We start from the raw sequence: 19,998 nt of genomic DNA on the forward strand, positions 1-19,998 counted from the left end.
CAGCGTGTCTCCTTTAGTGCACTGACAGAGTTTTGGGGCTGTGCTTTAATTTCGTAGCCCCTGACTTTAATAAGCTCTCAGCACATTTGGGCATGAGTGTGTCTAGATAGTAAAATGTTATTATAGTTTTTGGAGGCAGCGTTTATAAGTTACAAGAGCTGTTTACCTGTGTGTGTGTGTGTCTGTGTGTGTGTGTGTGTGTGTGCGTGTGTCATAGCTGAAGCGCTGCCTGCCTATTTGCTTGTGTGAGTCTAAAGAGTGCAGCCAGTCATTTATACTGTGATGTCTATAGTATCCATTCCTATCAACAAAGCACACATCATTTAAAGAAGCATTGTGTAGGATTTAGGGGGATCTTATGCCTAAAGAGGAATATAATATTCATAGCTGTGTTTTCATTTTTGCATCACTAAACTAAGAGTCGCTGTGATTTCGTTAGCTTAGTTTGAGCCCTTCATACCTACATAGGCAGCAGGATCTCCTACACAGTCTGCCATGTTGCCGCGCCATATTTCTACCGTAGCCAAGAACTGGCAAACTAAAAAGCGTCTCTAGTGAGGACTTTTTAGGTTTTACATTACCTGAAGGCCATTGTTGATGATCAATACAAGAATGTAAAAAACATTCTGGCTCGTTTATATTTCTTTTCAACCAATCATAATCTTCTTTCATAAAGTCCCAGATGCAGCAACGGTGCCGCTGCAAAAAAGTTAGCGGTGATAGCTTATTGGAAAGAGAATGGTGCCTAAAACAAGAAGCCAATGGCAGGTTTATCCCAACAGTCTACATCCGCTGAGTCATACTATTTGGACCCTACTACATTGCCACAGTGAATAAAATATGAGGCCAACAACGGCAATAAACTAGATTAGGATTAAGAAACGACTTCTATGACTCGTTCAGTGATTTCATTCTAGCATCTGTCCCTCACGCGTTAGCAGAGGCCACTAAATCCTACACACTGCTACTTTAAGACTTATATTTTGGTATATAATATAAGGACAGTTAATCAACTGTTTCCTTTTGCTCAACAGAGCCTGACACAAAACTTTCCCTCAGGTCACAGTCAGCTCGAGGTGCTTTCAACTCAAAAAGATTACATTTTGAACCAGAGTTGAATAAGAGCAACTACACTACAACAGTGATTATTAGGGGTGTGACGAGATATTGTCCCTAAAGATCTCACGGTATGAAAATGTGCGGATATTTTTCGTCTGTGTGAAAAGTTGTCTCACAATATCAATATGTGAGTGGAAACGGCAACCCAGTAACAGGTTAGACACAAACCATAGATAAGCAGTGAGCACTGTAAGAAGATGCGTGCACTGTAACACAAATGCATAACACGTGAGCCCCGCAGCTTCTTTAATATCAGCCTCAAGTTCTAGTCACAGTGTCAGCACCTGGTGGACCAGAAGCCTCCGTATGTGACAAGCAGAGAGAATGCATCGGCCTCAGCCATCTGCCTGGAGCTCCTGAGCTGAGAGACAGCTGCTGGATAACCTGCCTTTACCAGCTGACTGACAGATATTTACTAAACCAAAAGAGGGAACAAATCAACAGTGTTTAACCGATTCATCAACTTTATTTCTCTGCCAAGTGCAGCGACTGAGGCAGCAGGCAATGTCGGTATACTTTACCGGCATGATTACAGTGGGCTACACCGCGGCTAACACGAGCACTTTGCAAAGAAACTTGCAGCACCACCGCAGCTCTTTGCTGAAATCAAAATCAAGAAAATATTGGAAGTTAAAAATAGTGTTAAAATCTCGTCTTGTTCTTGTGAACTCAAGATCTTGTCAATCAACATGTATCATCTCGTCTCGTGAGCCGAGGGTCTCGTCACACCCCTAGTGATAACTTTCATATTAACTTTAATTTTTGAGCCGTCCTTGCAGTCAATGTGATACATATTGGCAAAGTGTTTACTGGTGGTAGAAAAGAACTGTGATTTTGTATGAATAACACATATTTTTTTCTATTTGATTTAAAGCTGCATTAACAAACACTCTACAAACGACCTTCCACATTTCTCGTAAAAAAATACGGATTAGAGTAGCTTTAAGTGTCTTTGAATGTTGATATTTTCATTTAATACCATGAGCCCCCTACCTGAATAACTAAGAATGATTTTAAGCCAAATTTGACTTTACTGCTATTGTCTTATCAGGTTTGGGAATACAGGTAAGGTCAAGCTGCACAAGCTCTAAGGGCCTAGACATACCAAATCCTGATGAACTGTCAGACAATCCAAACCTAAATGATTTGATCAGGAGGTTACTATCATTTTGAACATCTTAAAAATGTCATGTCTTTAGCGTGATATCATTTTTTTTTAGAATATCAAAAACAATTGTTGTCGGTTGAGGTGTTGCTTTTGGTTTTATCTGAACCAGGTTATGGTTTTTTGAAAGCTGCGTAAACGTTGGATTTTTACACTAGATGATGTCCCAGAGAACAGTTGGATTACTGATTCGGCCAAATGAATGCTAATGATTTTTCTTCAATGAAACATTAAAATATAAAATTCTTTTTTTTTATTCCAGGATAATCCATCCTTAGTGACTCCTGCTTTGTGAAATTTTTGTCAAACTGAAAGCGAATGATTATTTTCTGTTTCAAAATGTGTGCTTAAAAGAAGCACAATGTGAGAAGGTCACTGTATGCAAGGCACATATAACGTGTATGAAACTGTGTGAGTTAGTTACAGCCTTCCAGATGAGAGTGAATCATGGCAATCGTACTGTTGTCTTTGAGTATCTCATAATAAAAATGATGATTGACTTAAACTGATGTTGTCTGGTATGTTTTTGGCTCAATAACTGACTGATTAATAAACAGATATTATACATCTTCTTTTTAGGCCATTTTTGTGATGCCTAGAAGAGAGACTGTTTAATTTCACAATCCAGCTGTTAAGATGTGATGTAACGCCCTTTCAAAATACGATTTCCTGTCTAAGCCTCATATTTCTACAGCTGTGTTCCCAGCTGTTTGAACAGATCTGAGTTTTAAAATAACAACCTAATTGTCATTTTACCTCTTTCTTTTCGAGTAAAAAGAAGTCTAACTGACGAAAGAGGTGATCGTAATTGTTCACGTTCAGCCGTTTTGTCTGTATTGTTTCAACATAGCGTTTGGAACCAGAAATCGTATTTTGAAAGGGTGTTAGGTCAGACTGAACAGCCAGATACTCAAACAGATTATCTCTCAGAAGAGAAAAAATGGCTCCCATTACTCTTAACAGCAGTTTTGCTATTCACTTAAAATCTCTAACATGAGACTTCTGTTTTTTGATTCACAAAAACGATCAGTAGCACCTTTTGAACCATATGGAACGTGATATGTTCTATACAGGACATTCCAAGTACCAAACACAGCTTCACTATAGAGCATATGAGTTAGAACAGACATTGAACTGTTGTCCGCGGCCATTTGACGAGAACCAAAAAAACAAATGAAGATTAGTTTAGTCGATGTAGTGACGACACAAGTCATTGGGGTCGTAAAGTGTGCTGAAGCTCGCCGGGGAAGAGCAAACGCAGCTCCAGGGACTGGGGAGTGAGGCAGAACGGCCTTCAGACCCCTCGCTGCGCCCGGCCTTCAGACCCCTCACAGCTTGGTGTTCATTGGATTCATTTTTTGTAACCATTGCAGCATGAAAGCATGGTTGTTTTTGCAAGCTAAACAGACTAAGCGGACAGTTGTCTAGTTAGCTAGCTAGCTAGTTCCACCATGTTTCCATGCTTCACTGGTTACAAAAAATTTGCCAAGCAAAGTTAGGGCAGCTTTCCCACACTGTGACAAAGTGTGTGAATGAAGCATTTAGTTGTTAAATCTGACTCATTCAGTGGATGGCTCTCTATGTATTGATGTCCAAATGAAGCTTCATGAAGCATTAGTTGTATTTGTTGAGTCCACTAGATGGAGCTCTTGGTTTATAAAAAAAGGCTCAATGAATGGTGATTCAGTGTGTCTTCAACCCTTTGTTGAACAGAGAGCTCTATCTAGTGGACTCAGAAAATAAGGAAAATGCTTCATAAAGCTTCATTTGGACATCACTACTTTACTTATAATCCAAAAACAAAAATCCTATCAATAGACCTCTAAAATGGGTTCACAGGGAGGTCCAAAACAAAAGATATTTAATCCTATTTCATGGGGAGTTCGAATTTCAGACAGGGATTAGAGGAGTATTCCCCTTTGAATTCACGGACTGGCTGCTGTTGGAACTACACTCTGCAGATCTCTCAGATGACTGACAAACCGCAGCTTCAGCATTGTTTTATAGTGATGTCCAAATGAAGCTTCATGAACCGTTTTCTTTGTTGTCTGAGTCCACTAGATGGAGCTCTCTGTTCAACAAAGGGTTAAAAACACACTGAATCACCATTCATTGAGCCTTTTTCTTTAGACCAAGAGCTCCATCCAGTGGGCTCAACAAATACAACTAATGCTTCATGAACCTTCATTTGGACATCATTATTGTTTTACCTTTTGTTCCTTTTGTTCAGAGGTGCTCTTTGATGTCAGATGTGACCATTTTAGAATCCAAATCCATGTAAAAATACTGAAGAAATGAGTCTTAATCCTCCTGTTCAACCACATCGCCCTAAAAAAAGGTTTGACTACACCCCAAAAGAACTTTGTCACAATTATTTATTCATTCAACTGATTAATTAGGTTAAAAAAATCATTCTGGTGGAGAAATACATTAATTTTACTTGACTTAAACCTTAAAACTGTTGAAGTTGAGTGTAAAAAGCATCACAATCAGGTTTCAAATCCCACCATGCCACTTGTGTAATATTGCAGAATGTAAGCTCCACTGCAGGTGATTAAAACCCCAGATTCCAGGGAACAAATGGTTTGAACATGCAGGCTGTCAGAATTTTTATTTCTAACATAAATTCAGATCAAACATGAAAATAAACCATGTGACTGATTAAACACTTGTTGTACAGATCAATTTGGGTCAATGTCCTCCCTCTTCTGATAAGTGCTGATTGTTTCCTTTCATCGGGGCATCATGGAGTCGTGAAGGGAGATGGTAAATCTTTGCTCTGGTGCTCCTGTAGTGCAGTGGAAACATATTTTAGAAAAACAAACCAAGAACACAACAATTTATATTAGAGCTAAGCTCCCACTACAAGACTTGCTGCCTTGTTGTCAGAGGGTTCCACTCTACAAACCAGGAAAAAACCCTGCGTCTGGTCTCCAAACTACTTGTTGTATGAAAACGTGTGAAAAAGTGACATGGGACCTTATACAATGTGCGCAAGACAGCATTTTCGGATGTTTCCCAGGAACAAGTTCTCAAAGTCATTGATGGTTGATTTGCAGCAATTAAACAGAGGAGGAAAAGATAGGAATGGTGAGGGGATGTTGTTGATAGCACAGTTCTTTGCTATTTATAGCCTGTTGTCTCTAGGTGCAGCCAATGGCAATTTGGGTCCTATCTACTGTTTCTGTAACCCGACTCTGCCAGATGGATTGATTTGCATTTGTTCAGCATATCCATCTGGGAATGTTGGTGGTGACAGACATAATGTTCAACTCCGACTCACTTCCATGAATCCAGGCATGTCCTGTATGATCACCACCTCATCGCTTTCTTGTTGTGTCCTGCTCCTCCTCATCCTCCAAGCGTACCCTATGATCAGCATGGAAAGCACAAACATGGCGACTGCCACAGACCCTGCCACAGCTGGGACCAGCATCCCATTATTGTGAGCTCCCTGTGGAGCACCTTGTTCTGCAGCCTTCATCAGACCGGCGTCAGCATGGACTGCAGAGCGGGGCAGAGGCTGAGATACCAGCAGATGAGATATATCTGAGGACAGGTAGACAACAAGTGTGACGTTTCATGGACAGGATGATCTGAGATGTACAGTACAGTTTTCCCATCTGAACTCCACACCTTCAAGAGTGAAGAGGAAGAAGGCATCGTTTCCTTTGATGAAGTTTCTGCTCTTTAGTCTGCTGTGGGTGATGAAGGTACTTGTTCCGGTGCCTGGGCCTCGGTAGTAATAGCTGCCATCAGAGGCAGTCACTTTAGAGCCCACCTTCCGTGGATCGTCCCAGTAGTACTCAGTGCCTGGAAAAAACAGCTGAACTGTCATTCTGTATAACAAACAATTAATTGTATAAAAAACGGACTGAGTGGCTAGTCAAGCTTGTTACACTTCTCTTACCATCAGAGGACTTCTTGTTGGGGTCAGTGGTGACCATTCGGTGCATGTTCATTTGCTGTCTGATGTCAGACTGCTGATCCATCAGGGCCATAGTTGCCTGCTGCCACGGACACGGCCACTTGAGTTTGTGGTCGTTGGGTCCTGAGGTCAGGTGGAAGTAGGTGGCCATGTACCCTGGACGGCTACTTGTCCCTGTAAGGTACACACCGACCTAGAGATCATAGAGCAAGAAGACTAAGAAGTAATGTTGAAGTACTGTGCAAGCATGTGATGGTAATGTAAGTTACTATATAACTCGCTGACACCTCCCCAGAACAGAAATGGTCTAATAAACGCTTAGCAGCTAGGGCAGCCCCCTGAAAATCAAAGATTCGAATCATCAGACCGCTCTGTCGACTGATATTTTTCAAGCAGCACATCAACTGCCTAATAATAAAATTATTTTAGGTCAGGAAATATAAAAATCTGATCAAAAACTTTATTTAAATGTTCATATATTTCTTCATATACAACATTAGCACCAATTTGCAGGAATAAGTATTTTTCATTATTTCATTATATTTTCATTATGTTTCTGGTGCAAAACACACAAAATACAGTCTGTATAGAGTAATCTATCTATCTTGTCACTTTTATGATGCTCTCCCAGGGTGAGTGAGTGGCTCCACTGAGTGAGACGGACGTAGTGCCCCGGAGGAAAAGGTTTCGCCTGATCAGGCTCCATGATAATATTATCTTCCACCTTATGCTTCTACAACTTAATATAATACAGTCTCTGGATTTTATTGGATATCTAGTGTCAGCAAATAATGTTGTTGCACATTTCCAATATGTTGTCAGTGTAGTAAGCCCACTAAGCTTGGCTTGTCGACTATATTACGTGAATGGCATTTCAATAAAGTGTTTGTTGGAGGTCTATATAAAAAAGGAACAAACATTTGTATTGAACAGGCATATTTGATTCGACTGATGCAATTGAGAGTTGGGTACAGCCCTAGTAGCAACCATAACTATGCACAACAGGTGAGTCAAGCTTTGGATTGCGTCAATATATTTAAAAGGTATTTACCTGGAAGGAGTAACCTGCTGGAGAAAGAAAGCGAGGGCTGTACAGTTTATTTCCTGCTGGTGTGGTGGCCAGCAGGTGGGTGATGTTGCGGATGTGCCAGATATGCTGAGGGCACTTTGTGGATGACAGGTTAATGTCATCCAGAGAAAAACCTCCCTTTGATGGATTCTTTCCCCTCACGCCCTCAAAAACCACTCGGGCCTTCTGTATCACATTCAGATTGATGCTGTGCAGTTCCCAGGAGCCCATGACACCTCCTGTAAAATCCCATCTCAATTACGACTCTATAGTTAAGGTTGTAGGGGAAATATTTGAGTTTTCAATGGAGCCTTGATTTCAAAATGTAGCTTGGAGTCACAAACTTCCAGATGGTGCATGTAGGGGCTATAATTATAACTGCATTGTATATATCATGATATATTTCATTTGTTACCTGAAATGCTCTTGAAGAGTCTCAGTTTAGCACTGGGGTCGGCCTTGTCATACTCTCGGACCCAGATATTGAGAACATCATCAGCTGCCCCGGTGTTATGGAGGAAGAACTGCAGACACTGAGCTCCAGGTTTGGGGTAAAGCCAACGACTCTCCAGGAATGCACGCTCACCGGGTTCACCAGAGTCTGTGCTGAAGTGCATGAAGTAGCCTTTTCCTAAGGGCAGGAGGACACAACAGTGGGTAATGTTGGGCCTCACTAGTTTCTCACATTATATGTTCTGGAACAGTATTCAAGAACCTACTTCGTCAGTTCAAGTCTCCCCCAGGTCATACTGCCTGGACTTCAAACACATTTCCAGAGCATGAATGAATGTCTCTTCTCCCCCAGCAGAGACATTCATAACAATTTACAGCAATTGTGTTAAAGGATAAAATCTTTGTTAAAATAAAGCTGACAAATGGCTCAAATTGCATTAGCTAGCATAGGCAGCTAGCAGTAAATAACAAGTAATGAAAGAGACACACTCTTAATGGTATCTAACTATTATTTATCTTCAAACAATAATTAGTGTGTTTTTACTGCCAGCCTGTACTTTGTACAGGTTATGTAATAAATCACTTTAGTCACTTTTGTTTTTAAATATCTTCAGACACTCAACACCAAGGCCAGCTATCTGTGAGACTAGATAAGGTGATGAAGTTATTAACATTCTTCAATAACTGGTAACTGGACAGAGATTTGTATTACATAAGATTATACTGTATAATGCTTAATCTGCATTTTCCAGTGTTTCATTAATACATTAAAATGCTCAACACAAGACTATTTTTTGTGACTGCATTATTTATTTATTAACATTGAGAGTTCTACATATTTTGTGTCATATTTGCTGTCTGGAAGCTTTTGGTCTCCAGTAGATTTTAAAAGGAGACTGCAGGACGTCGAACAAAGTTCAGCATCATAACATGTATTTGTTTTGATTACCACTCACCTTTACATTGTCCCATGTTGGTGAAGTCAGTCGGAGGCCCTCCACTCACAGAACTACGTTGTTCCCATTTTGCTCTGCCAGGACCCTGAATCATCCCACAAATGTTCTCCTCCTCAAAGTTACATCCGTCCACAAAGAAAGAAGACTTAGCTGCAGAGAGGAAACAGTTTAATCAAGATACTTCAGTATAATGACTTGAACGACCAAGACTTTCAACTTGAAGGCTGGAACTTCTTTAACAATTCCTGTCATTATCACAAAAAGCTCCTAAAATGTATATGTTTGCATAGATAACACAGGAACTGTATAAACTTATAATAGAAACTTTTTTGAGTGGCACTTATTTTATATTCTCTGACCATTTACAATCGACTAAATCCCGGCATCATCCCTCGACTCCAGTGGTCACAGACCAACCACTGAAAAATACTGTATGTGCAGCACAAATAGCTAGTGATGTCCAAATGAAGTTTCATGAACCATTTTCTTTGTTGGTTGAATCCACTAGAAGGAGGGTTGGAAGTAGTGATGTCTGAATGAACCTTCATGAAGCATTAGTTGTATTTGTTGAGTCCACTAGATGGAGCTTTTGGTTTAAAGAAAAAGGCTCAATGAATGGTGATTCAGTGTGTTATCAACCCTTTGTTGAACAGAAGCTCCATCTAGTGGACTCAAACAACAAAGACAATGCTTCATGAAGCTTCATTTGGACGTCATTACAACTAACTTATTAGTTAGGCATAGTCAATCCTCTACAATCCATAAATTAATAATTTCTTACAGAAGCGCAGGGTGCCACATTTTAATAAAACTCTGATTCACCATGGAATCAATAATTCAATTTTTCATGCGTTTGCTGTTTGATCCATCCAGACCTGGAGGATGGTTTCCTGTGCAGCAAACCACAGGGGACTTTTAGATCTGCAATTCAGGGTACTTAAGTAAGTTTTAATATCTGAGAAATATGAGATTCAACCAGGATCCAGAACTGTTGCCCAGCGCCGTACTGAGTGCTGCAAACAAATTACAGAACTTTTCACTTCGCTAATGCCATTATAGATTTCAAAAAACAGTGGATAGCAGGAGCAAGATTCAGCTCTTTCTCCACTTTGTCCTGAATGTTTACAGCACACGTGTCCAAACCCTTTCTCTGCGTCAATCGATACCATGATCAAATCTACCGTAATATAAGACCTAAAAATCCCCTTGTGTTTTTTCTAGACCATCCTGTTTGATCAAGTGTCATGACTGAAGGTAAAATAGGACCTGGGCTTTTAACCTAAAGTATTTCAAATTTCAATATTCAAAAGAGAAATAGGTCTATAAGAGGCAGTAGAGGCCAGACTATTAGAGTTGTATGAATAAATAAAGGCTAGCACCAGTTTCAATAATCATTTGATGGAAACTTCTTATGTAAGAGTTATAATCAGAACACCTTTGATCACATATGTTATCACATTTCCAGCTCTAATTTGATTCCAAAGGAGTGATAAAAGGAACAACATGTCGATATGACGCAGTGCTCCATCAGTCGGCCTGATAACTGAGGGGTAATACAGCAGGTGGAGAGCACCACACAACTGTGTTTACATTATCTCACAACAGAAGTTCACCTGGGGCCGTATTACTGAAACTTTTTTAACTTGCACATCCTATTTTAACTGCTTGGTAACATGGTAATTTAGGTTAAGACCTGATTTATAGTTCCTAAGTTAATGTTCCTATCCTAATTTAAGATAGGAAAAGTATGTTACACATGCATCCTAACTTCCCAAAACCTCAAATAAACCCTCCTAACTTTAGGATAGCTGTGGAGCTGTCCTTAACTTTCTCACCAGGGAGTGTTCGCTGCCCTTTTGATGCTTTTACACAGCCGACGAACAAACGAACAACTGTGAACTGACGTCATGGGGCTCTCACGGTTGTGGTTCAAACTGATGCCTGTTGCTCCCTTTTTTAATGTTTCAATGTATGTTTCAACAGGGAAAAAAACAACAGTTACAAAGTTGTTTAGCGTTCTGCGAGATGAGAAAAGTAGCGTTGGTTGCAAGGTAATGTTGAGTATGTGAGTATGTGAGATAAGCAAGGATTCCTAAATTTTGTTAGGATTTGTAATACCAAATTGACTCAAGACTTAAAGTGAAATTCCGGCGTAAAATCAGTCCAGGTTTTTTTTCGGCAAATAAACTCATCAAATAAGCCATCAAGACAATTTTTTTTGTGTTACAACTATTAACGGAGATAGCTCGGGCAGCACGGTGAAGGCATCAAGAGAAAGAAAGGAAAGGAGCACATTGATGCTTTGTTTTATGTGTAGGGACTCTTATCATGCTACTGCAGAGGTTCGGTTTTTATCCTGAGCAGTATTAGTGGTTAAAAAAGTCGTTTTAATGTGTTCACCGTGCTAATCAGTGTTAGCCACATTTGGCTGTTGGTGACTTTCCAGGATTTTTCCGTTAATAGTTTTTACAGAAAAAAGATTGTCTTTATGGTTTATTTTATGAGTGTATTTGCCGAAAAAGACCCTGGGATTATTTTACACCGTAAAATCCCTTTAAGATGGGAAGATTCTGTAATACATCTCCTGGACCCCGAAGTAAACAGAACAGAAAAGAGCTGGTGGCCTTCAACAGTTTATTGAACACTGTGTAGCCTACTAAGCGTGAAAACATTCTGCATAAATGAGTCTTTGATTTTATTGACCGTTCATCGGAACAAATTCACACTTGGGTGTGTGTATTGCTGAGGACACAAGGAGGTCTCTATTTATTAGTAGTGTGTTATGTACACTATGTGAAGTGTACTGAGAGTAGACCCCTGCTACTGTAACACAGCCAAACAGCATTCTGGGTACAGCTCACTGAAGAAAGAACATTGTAGGACAGCAAAACATTTCAAGCATAAGTGATGTTACTTTTGTAATGAAAGCTTTTTTTCCAAGATATAGCCTGGTCCCAAAAATGATGTGTATACTCTAGAATTGGTAGGGGACTAGACTATGTCATGGCAGGTGTATTGCTCAGGACCCAAGGAAGTGCAGCGTTGAGTGTGAAGTTATTTGGATGAGAGGTTCACCAGAAAGAAGCAATACTGGAAGCCAAGAAATCGGGCTGTTACCAAGCCCCCACCACAGCAACTTCCTGGGTGATCCAATAAGGAAGTGTCCACTGAGGGGAGTTTTCAAAATAGAGCAATTTCTTATTGAACCCCATGTTAAATAGGCTGTTTTTCACAACATAATTAAACCTAATTAAGGCCTGGTACAAAAAAACATTCTAGTCTGTATGTTTAGCTCATATTACCATGACAACACAAGGGGAAAAAGTTATCTTCTCCTAGTAGGTAAACGTCAGCAAGATGGACGTATCTCCCTCCCCGTAACGTCACATCAATGCCCTTTTTTGGTAAGAGGAAATGAAGCGGAGTTTAAGTCTGACAAGATGGCGACTCCTGTAGGCGAGTATGGTTGGATCAAGTTGAGAGAACTGACTTTTTTTTACAGTCTATGGCTGTTACCAACAGGTACGTTTTCAATGGTCATTGCACTGGTGATACATTTCTTGTTTTACTGCTGTGTTGTTGTTTTGAATTGCTTTTTTTTACTACTGTAAGGTGAGCATGAGTGACATGAAAGGTGCCCAAAAATTAAATGAATTATTATTATTAGTAGTAGTAGTAGTATTTATCAAATAAATGAGCATTTCTGTCATCTTCAAGGTGTTACTATGGGCTAATAAATTAAAAAACTATTGTACATGATTATCAATACAGTGTCACATGAGAGATAAACTCTGACTTTCTTGTAACCATGCAAGTGCAGGATTAATGTCCCATTTATTGGACAAAATAAACATTTGAGATGACTCACTGCAGTTGTAGAGACGGTTGAGCTTGGTTAGGTCACTAGCACTGAACCCCATCCTCTGACCAATCACATCCATGAAGTGGGGGATCTTGGTGACAATGGTGGGCTCCGAGGCGATGTTGAAGGACGTCTTGCTGTAGTGCATTACAGAGCCGTAGTCATAGGCGACCCCTAGAGCACTGGACACTGTGTCATCGTATGTTCTGAAGTTGTGCTCTTTACCTGAGGAAACATCAAAAGATCAGGAAGAATACAACTCTTTGTTTGGGGCCTCCTTGCCATTCAGGGGCCCGGACAGAGGGGTGAAGAACAATTGCCAAAAAATGAAAATATTTTGAAATTGATGTTGAAATATTTGTTCAAAACTTTATTTCAATGTGTAATGTTAATGCCAAGACTACATGCGTATATACTAATGTGTTGTAAGTGTTGAGCTGTAATTCAGGGTGTGGTTACCAGGTTCAATGCGATCCCACATGATGTTGACGTAATCATCCCGGTCAGCTCTGGACTGCTCGTGCCAGAAACCCAGAGCGTGGAGGAACTCGTGCTCAACGGTTCCTAGACGATCACAATTTTTACCAATGGAGAGTCGCTGCTTCCCCACATGCTGGTTGCCTACAGAGGAGAAGCATCTACGGAGCAGTAAAAGCGAAATATACTTTTGAATAAAGGGTCTTTTAAACCCGGAAGAGAAGGTCAAAAGGATAACAAATACAGCAGCAGCTCTCAAACTGTAAAGAAAACTGACACTGACACTGACAGACACAGAACAATGTTAGCATTCATTTAAAGCACTGGTTCTCAAACTGTGGTACTTGTACCACTGGTAGTACTCAAGCTTTCTGTGGTGGTACTTGAAGGAATCTCTAAAATAAAAAAGGAAACATTAATTACTTAACATTAAGTACTTAAAAATTACGTCATGTATAAAGTTTGAGAACCACAGATTTCGAATCTTGTTTGTGGACTTGCAACTTCTAGTCCAATTTCACTCTTTTTTAGCTCAGATTTTGTCTCCATCAAGGTCTGAGAAAAATATCTGGCTGCTAAGTGCTCCATTATGTTCATGTGCTGTAACACCATAACATGAGCTGAAAGATGCTAAAAAAAAAGGCTCTCTAGAGCTGAGTGTAACTGCAGAGCCTCATGATATTTCTCTGAGGTCTTTGTCACCACAAGTGTCCAAAAGTATTCATTATGTGCAGCTTTGTGTGGGTGTTTGTTTGTCGAGCGTGCGGGACACACAGAGCTCACCCGCTCCCTTTGAACACAGAGATGTAGTTCGCCTCTCCTTTCCATGGTGTGAAGTCAATGCAGGTCTTCAGTCTGTACTGGTCGAATGCCTTCAGGATCACACCTTTTGCATTCATGTCTAAATGGTACAAAGTGTAAGATAAAGAAACATAAAAAAACAACCTAATTTGGGGTGTATCCATAAGAGCCCAGTGTGAATGTAAGTGTCTTACCCAGACTGTCCTCTAGATAGTAGGGAATGGTTGTTGGCCAGCGATACTTGTGTCCTATAATGGAGTTCCTGCTGAATGTCTGATGGTGACGGTGAGAACAACAGGTATACAATTGGATACGGATGAAGGAGAAACAGAGCACACACACTTGAACAGACTCATCAGGTGATATAACTGTAACCTTGTGTTTTTTAATTGCTGGCTTTCCTTGGTCTTAATTCTGAGTCTTCAATGGGACATTTTTAGGCAACACATTCTCACTCCCATCTCATCACATATGGACACTTGCTCAGGGCACCTTGGCGCCCCATCTTTAATGTTCTGTGTACCCCTTTGGTGTCAAAAATCAGCTTTTGTTCTTATCTATTAATTTCAAAGAAAATATTGATTATATAATGTAACGGTTATAGAAAAATGACACCACCCCCGCTTAAATTGGTTCCCTATATGATAATTTGGTCTGCCACAGGGTATATCCCGGGAAAATGAAGGCTCACTTTACGCCACAGAGGAAGAGGAAATCGCTTGAGATGTGCTTGTACTTATGAAGGTAATAAAACACAACAGAACAACAGTAACGCTGAGGTTCTTTAGTTGAACCATACGGTCTAGTTGCACGAAGACTGCAAACTCTTCATTGACTTCCACATTGTCACCAGCAGCACAGTTTCACTACTTCCATTCTTTCCTTTCAAAATAAGAGTTCTAGACACAACAAAAGTCTATTTTGTGCTCTCAACTATCGACATACAGTAAGCATGCAAGAATAATATATAATATACGTATGTATATATACATCTACACATATACTGTATATTATCAATAATAACCAAATTGAATAATCAGAGTACCGTAGGTAATTTTTGAGGATATCACAACAGTGATTAGGGAATTATGGTTGCAAAAAGACATGTTTGTGCAACAAATATTTTTCTGTGCTCAGAATGTCCCATCATGCCCAGGGGCCGGATTCAAAAATATATTTTAGACTGGTCTTTAGTGTTAGACCAGTCGTACAGTAAATTTTCTGCAAGATTAGTCGAGACATTTTAGACTTTTAATGTCCAAAAACTCAACCACCGTGCCCCCCTGGTTAACTGTGGACTAAAAGCCGAGGTATTCATCAGTGATGTCCAAATGAAGCTTCATCAAGCATTAGTTGTATCTGTTGAGTCCACTAGATGGAGCTCTTGGTTTAAAGAAAAAGGCTCAATGAATGGTGATTCAGTGTGTTTTCAACCCTTTGTTGAACAGAGAGCTCCATCTAGCGGACTCAGACAACAAAGGAAATGCTTCATGAAGCTTTATTTGGACATCACTAGTATTCAGGTGACTATTAGATTATTTAGTCTAAAGTCTAATTTACAGTTAGATCCAAGCCAAAGTCAAAAGCCCCAGAACAAATATCATGGCATATGCAGAGTACTGAAGCAGCTTTTGATCTTTGGAGTCTTTGGCTTACTTCCTCCAGTTCGATATCTCCTTCCAGCAGGTCCAGCCCAGCCGCTGCAAAGGAAAATTGTGATGGTTGATAAAAATCCTCAGAGACATAGACGGATTATACAAGCCAAACTAAAACAGTGTGTCCACAAACCTTCATTGATGTTAAAGATGTCCCAGTCATGGCCTTCATCAACATCAGTTTCTGTCGATGTAGAATCAATAACATGTTTTTATTAGCCTAATTATTATTGTACTGTGTTCTGGTGCAATTGAGGCCTGCCCCACACACCTGAGACATGTTTACTTTAAGTTGTCACATATATTTTAATGAATAAAATGAAAAACATCATATGTGACTCACCTGTATCACCTGTCAGCTTAGCTGCTGCCTAATAAATACATTAGCAAATATCTTATTCAGTAAATAGAAATAATTGATGACATGATTTTCTAAAGAATGAACTTTGGTGTTTGGAAAGTCAAAATTAAAGCAACGTTACTACAATATGAATGTCAGTGTTTCACAAAAATGACTCACCAGCCCCAGGCCAAAGAAAAGAATGATCCACTTGAGCGCCATGGCTCCAGCTGCAGACACACACTGGTGTGTTGGTTCAGCCCGTGTCAGTTCTGCTGTGTCTGTTGCTTCGTTTTTGTACAGAAGAAGAAACACTGCAGTGCATGCAACATTTGCATGGTCTGATTTTATGACTTGGGTTCAGGGAGATTACACGACTGTCAAATTAATAATTAATTTGATTCATGATTAGCTTATCTAAGTATTGAAGATACACTTATAAACATACACTGGTGCAGAACATACACACAGACGTGACCTTACCTTACTGTCCGATTTGTGTCTCAGTGCTACTCAGTGGGAACTGCAGGTCTACACTGTATGGAGTCACATGTTTTACCTAAATGGATGTTATTTAAAATCACTGTGAGCTAGGGCTGGTGATATGGCCAAAGCATTCCATCCTAATATGGGTCAATATTGACCTAATGTAGGTTTATATAGATTTATAACGATATAAATCACGATATAGCCTGTTTTCTAGCAATTCAATAAATAAATACTCTATATGAACTGACCACATGGTAAAGCATATGTTTGTATACTCTTGTGTGAATTAAATACTTGACAAATGAAAAGTAAAATGCTAAATATTAATTGGACCTGTACTTATATAGCACCTTTCTAGTCTTCTGACTACTCAAGGCGCTTTCACAGTGTTTGTCACATTCACCCGTTCACACAGACATTCACACTGATGGCAGTGGACATCTACAAACCATCTAATCTAACCATTCACACCACATTTACACACCCATGCGCAGCACAGGGAGCAATTCGGGGTTCAGTGTCTTGCCCAAGAACACTTCGTTAATACTTTTCCGGATACTCTGAGCTTCTCTCCTCTCTGTCTGTACCATTCATGTCTCATCAATGCATGTTACTAATTCAGCTTCTTCCCTGGAGTTGTTTGTGCTTTGTCGTCTTGCAGGTCTCTGCTGATCGTGGTGGTGCCTGCTGCCGTGGTCCTACATGACGCTTCCTGCTGCTATTATCACTGTTACTCATATATACTATCACTAGTTTAATAAACTATAAAATTTGTGGCTGTATCGTAGCTGCTATTGCCACTACTCATCATTGATCATGTTTGCCACCATAATTATTATCATTTTCATATTCTGTCACCTTAGCTGTGCTTGTTTCTACTATTCTGTTGTATTAACTGTCTTAACATATACGTCATATACACATTACTATAGATATTATTATAGTTACTGTTAGGCTTTGCTTGCTTGCATCTCTGGAAGTGTGTCTGTCTGTCTCTCTCTGTCCATCTGTGTGTCTTTTCTCTCTTTCTCTCTCCTTTTCTTCCTCCCCAACCGGTGCAGACAGATGTCCGTCCTCCACAGAGCTGGGTCTGTCTGACGTTTCTGCCTGTTAAAGGGAAGGTTTTCGTTGCCACTGTACTCTACGGGGGAATTGTTGGGTCTATGTAAATCATAAATAAGTCATAGAGTGTGGTCTTTACCTACTCTGTAAAGTGTCCTGAGATAACTTTTGTTATGATTCGACACTATAAATAAAATTGAATTGAATTGAATTGAATTGAATTCGTCGTGCGGACTGGAGGAGTCAGGGATCGAACCTCTGATCTCTCAAAAGGAAGATGACCTGCTCTATCTATGAGACACAGCCACCCCAAAAGTACTGAGAATTCTTCTCATTTTATTATCAACTTTAGTGCAAAATAAAAGGTGCAAGGATCAGAATGTAAAGTGACGTCTAAATGACGTTAATTAATTACTAAGTAAAACAGGTTTTTTGATATCACAACAAAAAAAATATATACGTACGTACAAATACGATAACATTAATAGATATAATAACTTTGATTTATATAGTGTCTTCCAAGAAACTCAAGGACACTTTACATACGTATGTGTGCCATACAACAGTAATACACACAAAGGACACAAAAAATCAAGAGGCCATGGGTTTGATGATATATATGTCTTCCATATAAAGGACTTTATCTCAATATATAACACGATATCTGCTCACACATTCCATCTCTGCTCTCCTCCACTGCAATGCAAATGAATGGGTAGTTTCTTACACAGAAGCTGGTGATGAGAAAAGGAAGGTGGTGAGAAGAATTGGGGGTGAGTAGACATTACATGACCCAGACCCTTCAAATGATGATTTACTAATATAACAGTAAGCAGTGATACAAATTGTTTGCTGTTTAGGACAAATAAACATAAAGGTCAGCACAGTAAATGATTCCCTGTGCGCTACTTTCTGAATGATATGGCGAGCCTCTACTAAGTTGTGATTTACGGTGGCATGGTATGAGTTGCATACGGGCAAAAATCACTTTTGTGTCCCTCCCCAATCCTGACATTGGATTTGCACCCCTGTGTAGGGAGGAGCATGGCAGTCCTGGTCCAACAATTATCCACTGTGCACAGCAGTACAGTAGTACTGTATGATATCTTATGTTAAACCATAGGACAGAAATCTTCAGAATCAGATCACATTCCAATTGTATAATGAAGTCATGAAGATATTGTGTTGTGATACTTTTACTGTTTTTTTTTTTCAATTTTCTACATCGTTACATTTTGATGTATGTGTTTCTTTTTTCGATACGTTTCAGGTATGAAAAACGCCTAATTAACTGAATGGCTGTATGACCATAGGGAGTGTTGGCCATCAGTTATAGGGGCAGTACTGCAGAAGAAGAAGACCTTCAGTCTTCCTCAGTTCTTCAGCCTCCTCACATCAAGGATGGAGCCCTGTTATAAATCACTCATGAGACACTCTGAATCATTCCAGCTGTGTCAGTGCTGGAGTATTGCTGCCTGTATTTGTACTTGTATTTTCTCTTGCATTATGTCTATGATATAGGCAGCCACACTCGTCTTGGGCGGCACTCTCCACAATTCCACATCCAGGGCGGATTCAGCAACGGCGCCCTTGCAAAAACTGCAGTATAGATAGCGGAAGGGGACGAATGCCAGCACTGTATCCCGTAAACCAGACTATACTAATCAGACAAGAGGAGGAGCTGATTTATTGGAATACAGTTTAACGTGTTGGCTGTAGAAAAATTCCAAATGTTACAAAATCATCACTAAACTGTTTTAGCCTCCAAATGAACCCTTGTATGGTCTTCACATTTGTGACCCTCTGGTCAAATTGACCCAAGACGTATCTGGAGTTTTAAAAACAAGTCTGAAATAAAATATTACTTCATAAACCATTAACAAATACTGTATTGTCTTCATCTATATTTCAAACAATAGAGATAACATATATGTTTAATGAATGCAATCAGTGTCTACTAGAAGACAAATAACACTGGAGGAGTGATTCGGACACATGACAGAGGGGGATAATTATAATTATAAATAATTATGACATTATAATAATGTAATAGTATATGTGTGTGTGTGTGTGTGTGTGTGTGTGTGTGTGTGTGTGTGTGTGTGTGTGTGTGTGCGTGCGTGCGTGCGTGCGTGCGTGCGTGCGTGTGTGTGCGTGTGTGTGCGTGTGTGTGTGTCTCTGTGTATGTGGGTCAAACTGAACCGAAGACCATATGAAGGATGTAACTGTGTGTGGTCTAGTAGCATTTGTGTTCTATTATTTTTTTGTTTCTACATGTTTATCACAAAAAATAAGCTAAGGCCATTGAGTTTCAGGAGGAAAAAAAATGTATACTTGTAGTTCCAACTTGAAACGGGTCAATTTGACGCAAATACCACGCCATACAAGGGTTAAATAAAAAGCGCCCAGTGCTGACTGCAGTTAAAACACAGCACTGCTGCCCTCTACTGTCTAACGTGTCTACACACAAGACGTCTCAGAAACAAAGACAAAAGATATCTCCTCGGATTATTACATAAGCAGTGGTCACACATTACTGGTATCACAGGTACAAAACACAGAAGAGGAGCTGGAAGACGAGTGAAAGACATGAAAACATGTTAAGACTTTTGTGACAGTCAG

The 19,998-nt window shown here is 39.8% G+C and overlaps 1 protein-coding gene across 1 annotated transcript; it reads right to left on the minus strand.

Moving 5' to 3' along the window:
- Positions 1-5,552: 5,552 nt before the first annotated feature.
- Positions 5,553-16,047, minus strand: LOC310945401 (meprin A subunit beta-like; the record flags this gene model as incomplete). The annotated part of the gene is made up of 14 exons (XM_083911482.1): positions 5,553-5,833; positions 5,921-6,097; positions 6,195-6,405; positions 7,264-7,520; positions 7,697-7,912; positions 8,691-8,840; positions 12,559-12,777; positions 13,012-13,190; positions 13,813-13,930; positions 14,025-14,103; positions 15,487-15,530; positions 15,619-15,669; positions 15,829-15,856; positions 16,006-16,047. The coding sequence occupies 14 exons, from the start codon at positions 16,045-16,047 to the stop codon at positions 5,553-5,555; spliced, it is 2,052 nt and encodes a 683-aa protein (XP_083767608.1).
- Between the last annotated feature and the right edge of the window lie 3,951 nt (positions 16,048-19,998).

Source organism: Echiichthys vipera (genome assembly GCF_963691815.1).
Source record: "Echiichthys vipera genome assembly, chromosome: 3".
NCBI classification, from domain to species: domain Eukaryota; kingdom Metazoa; phylum Chordata; class Actinopteri; order Perciformes; family Trachinidae; genus Echiichthys; species Echiichthys vipera.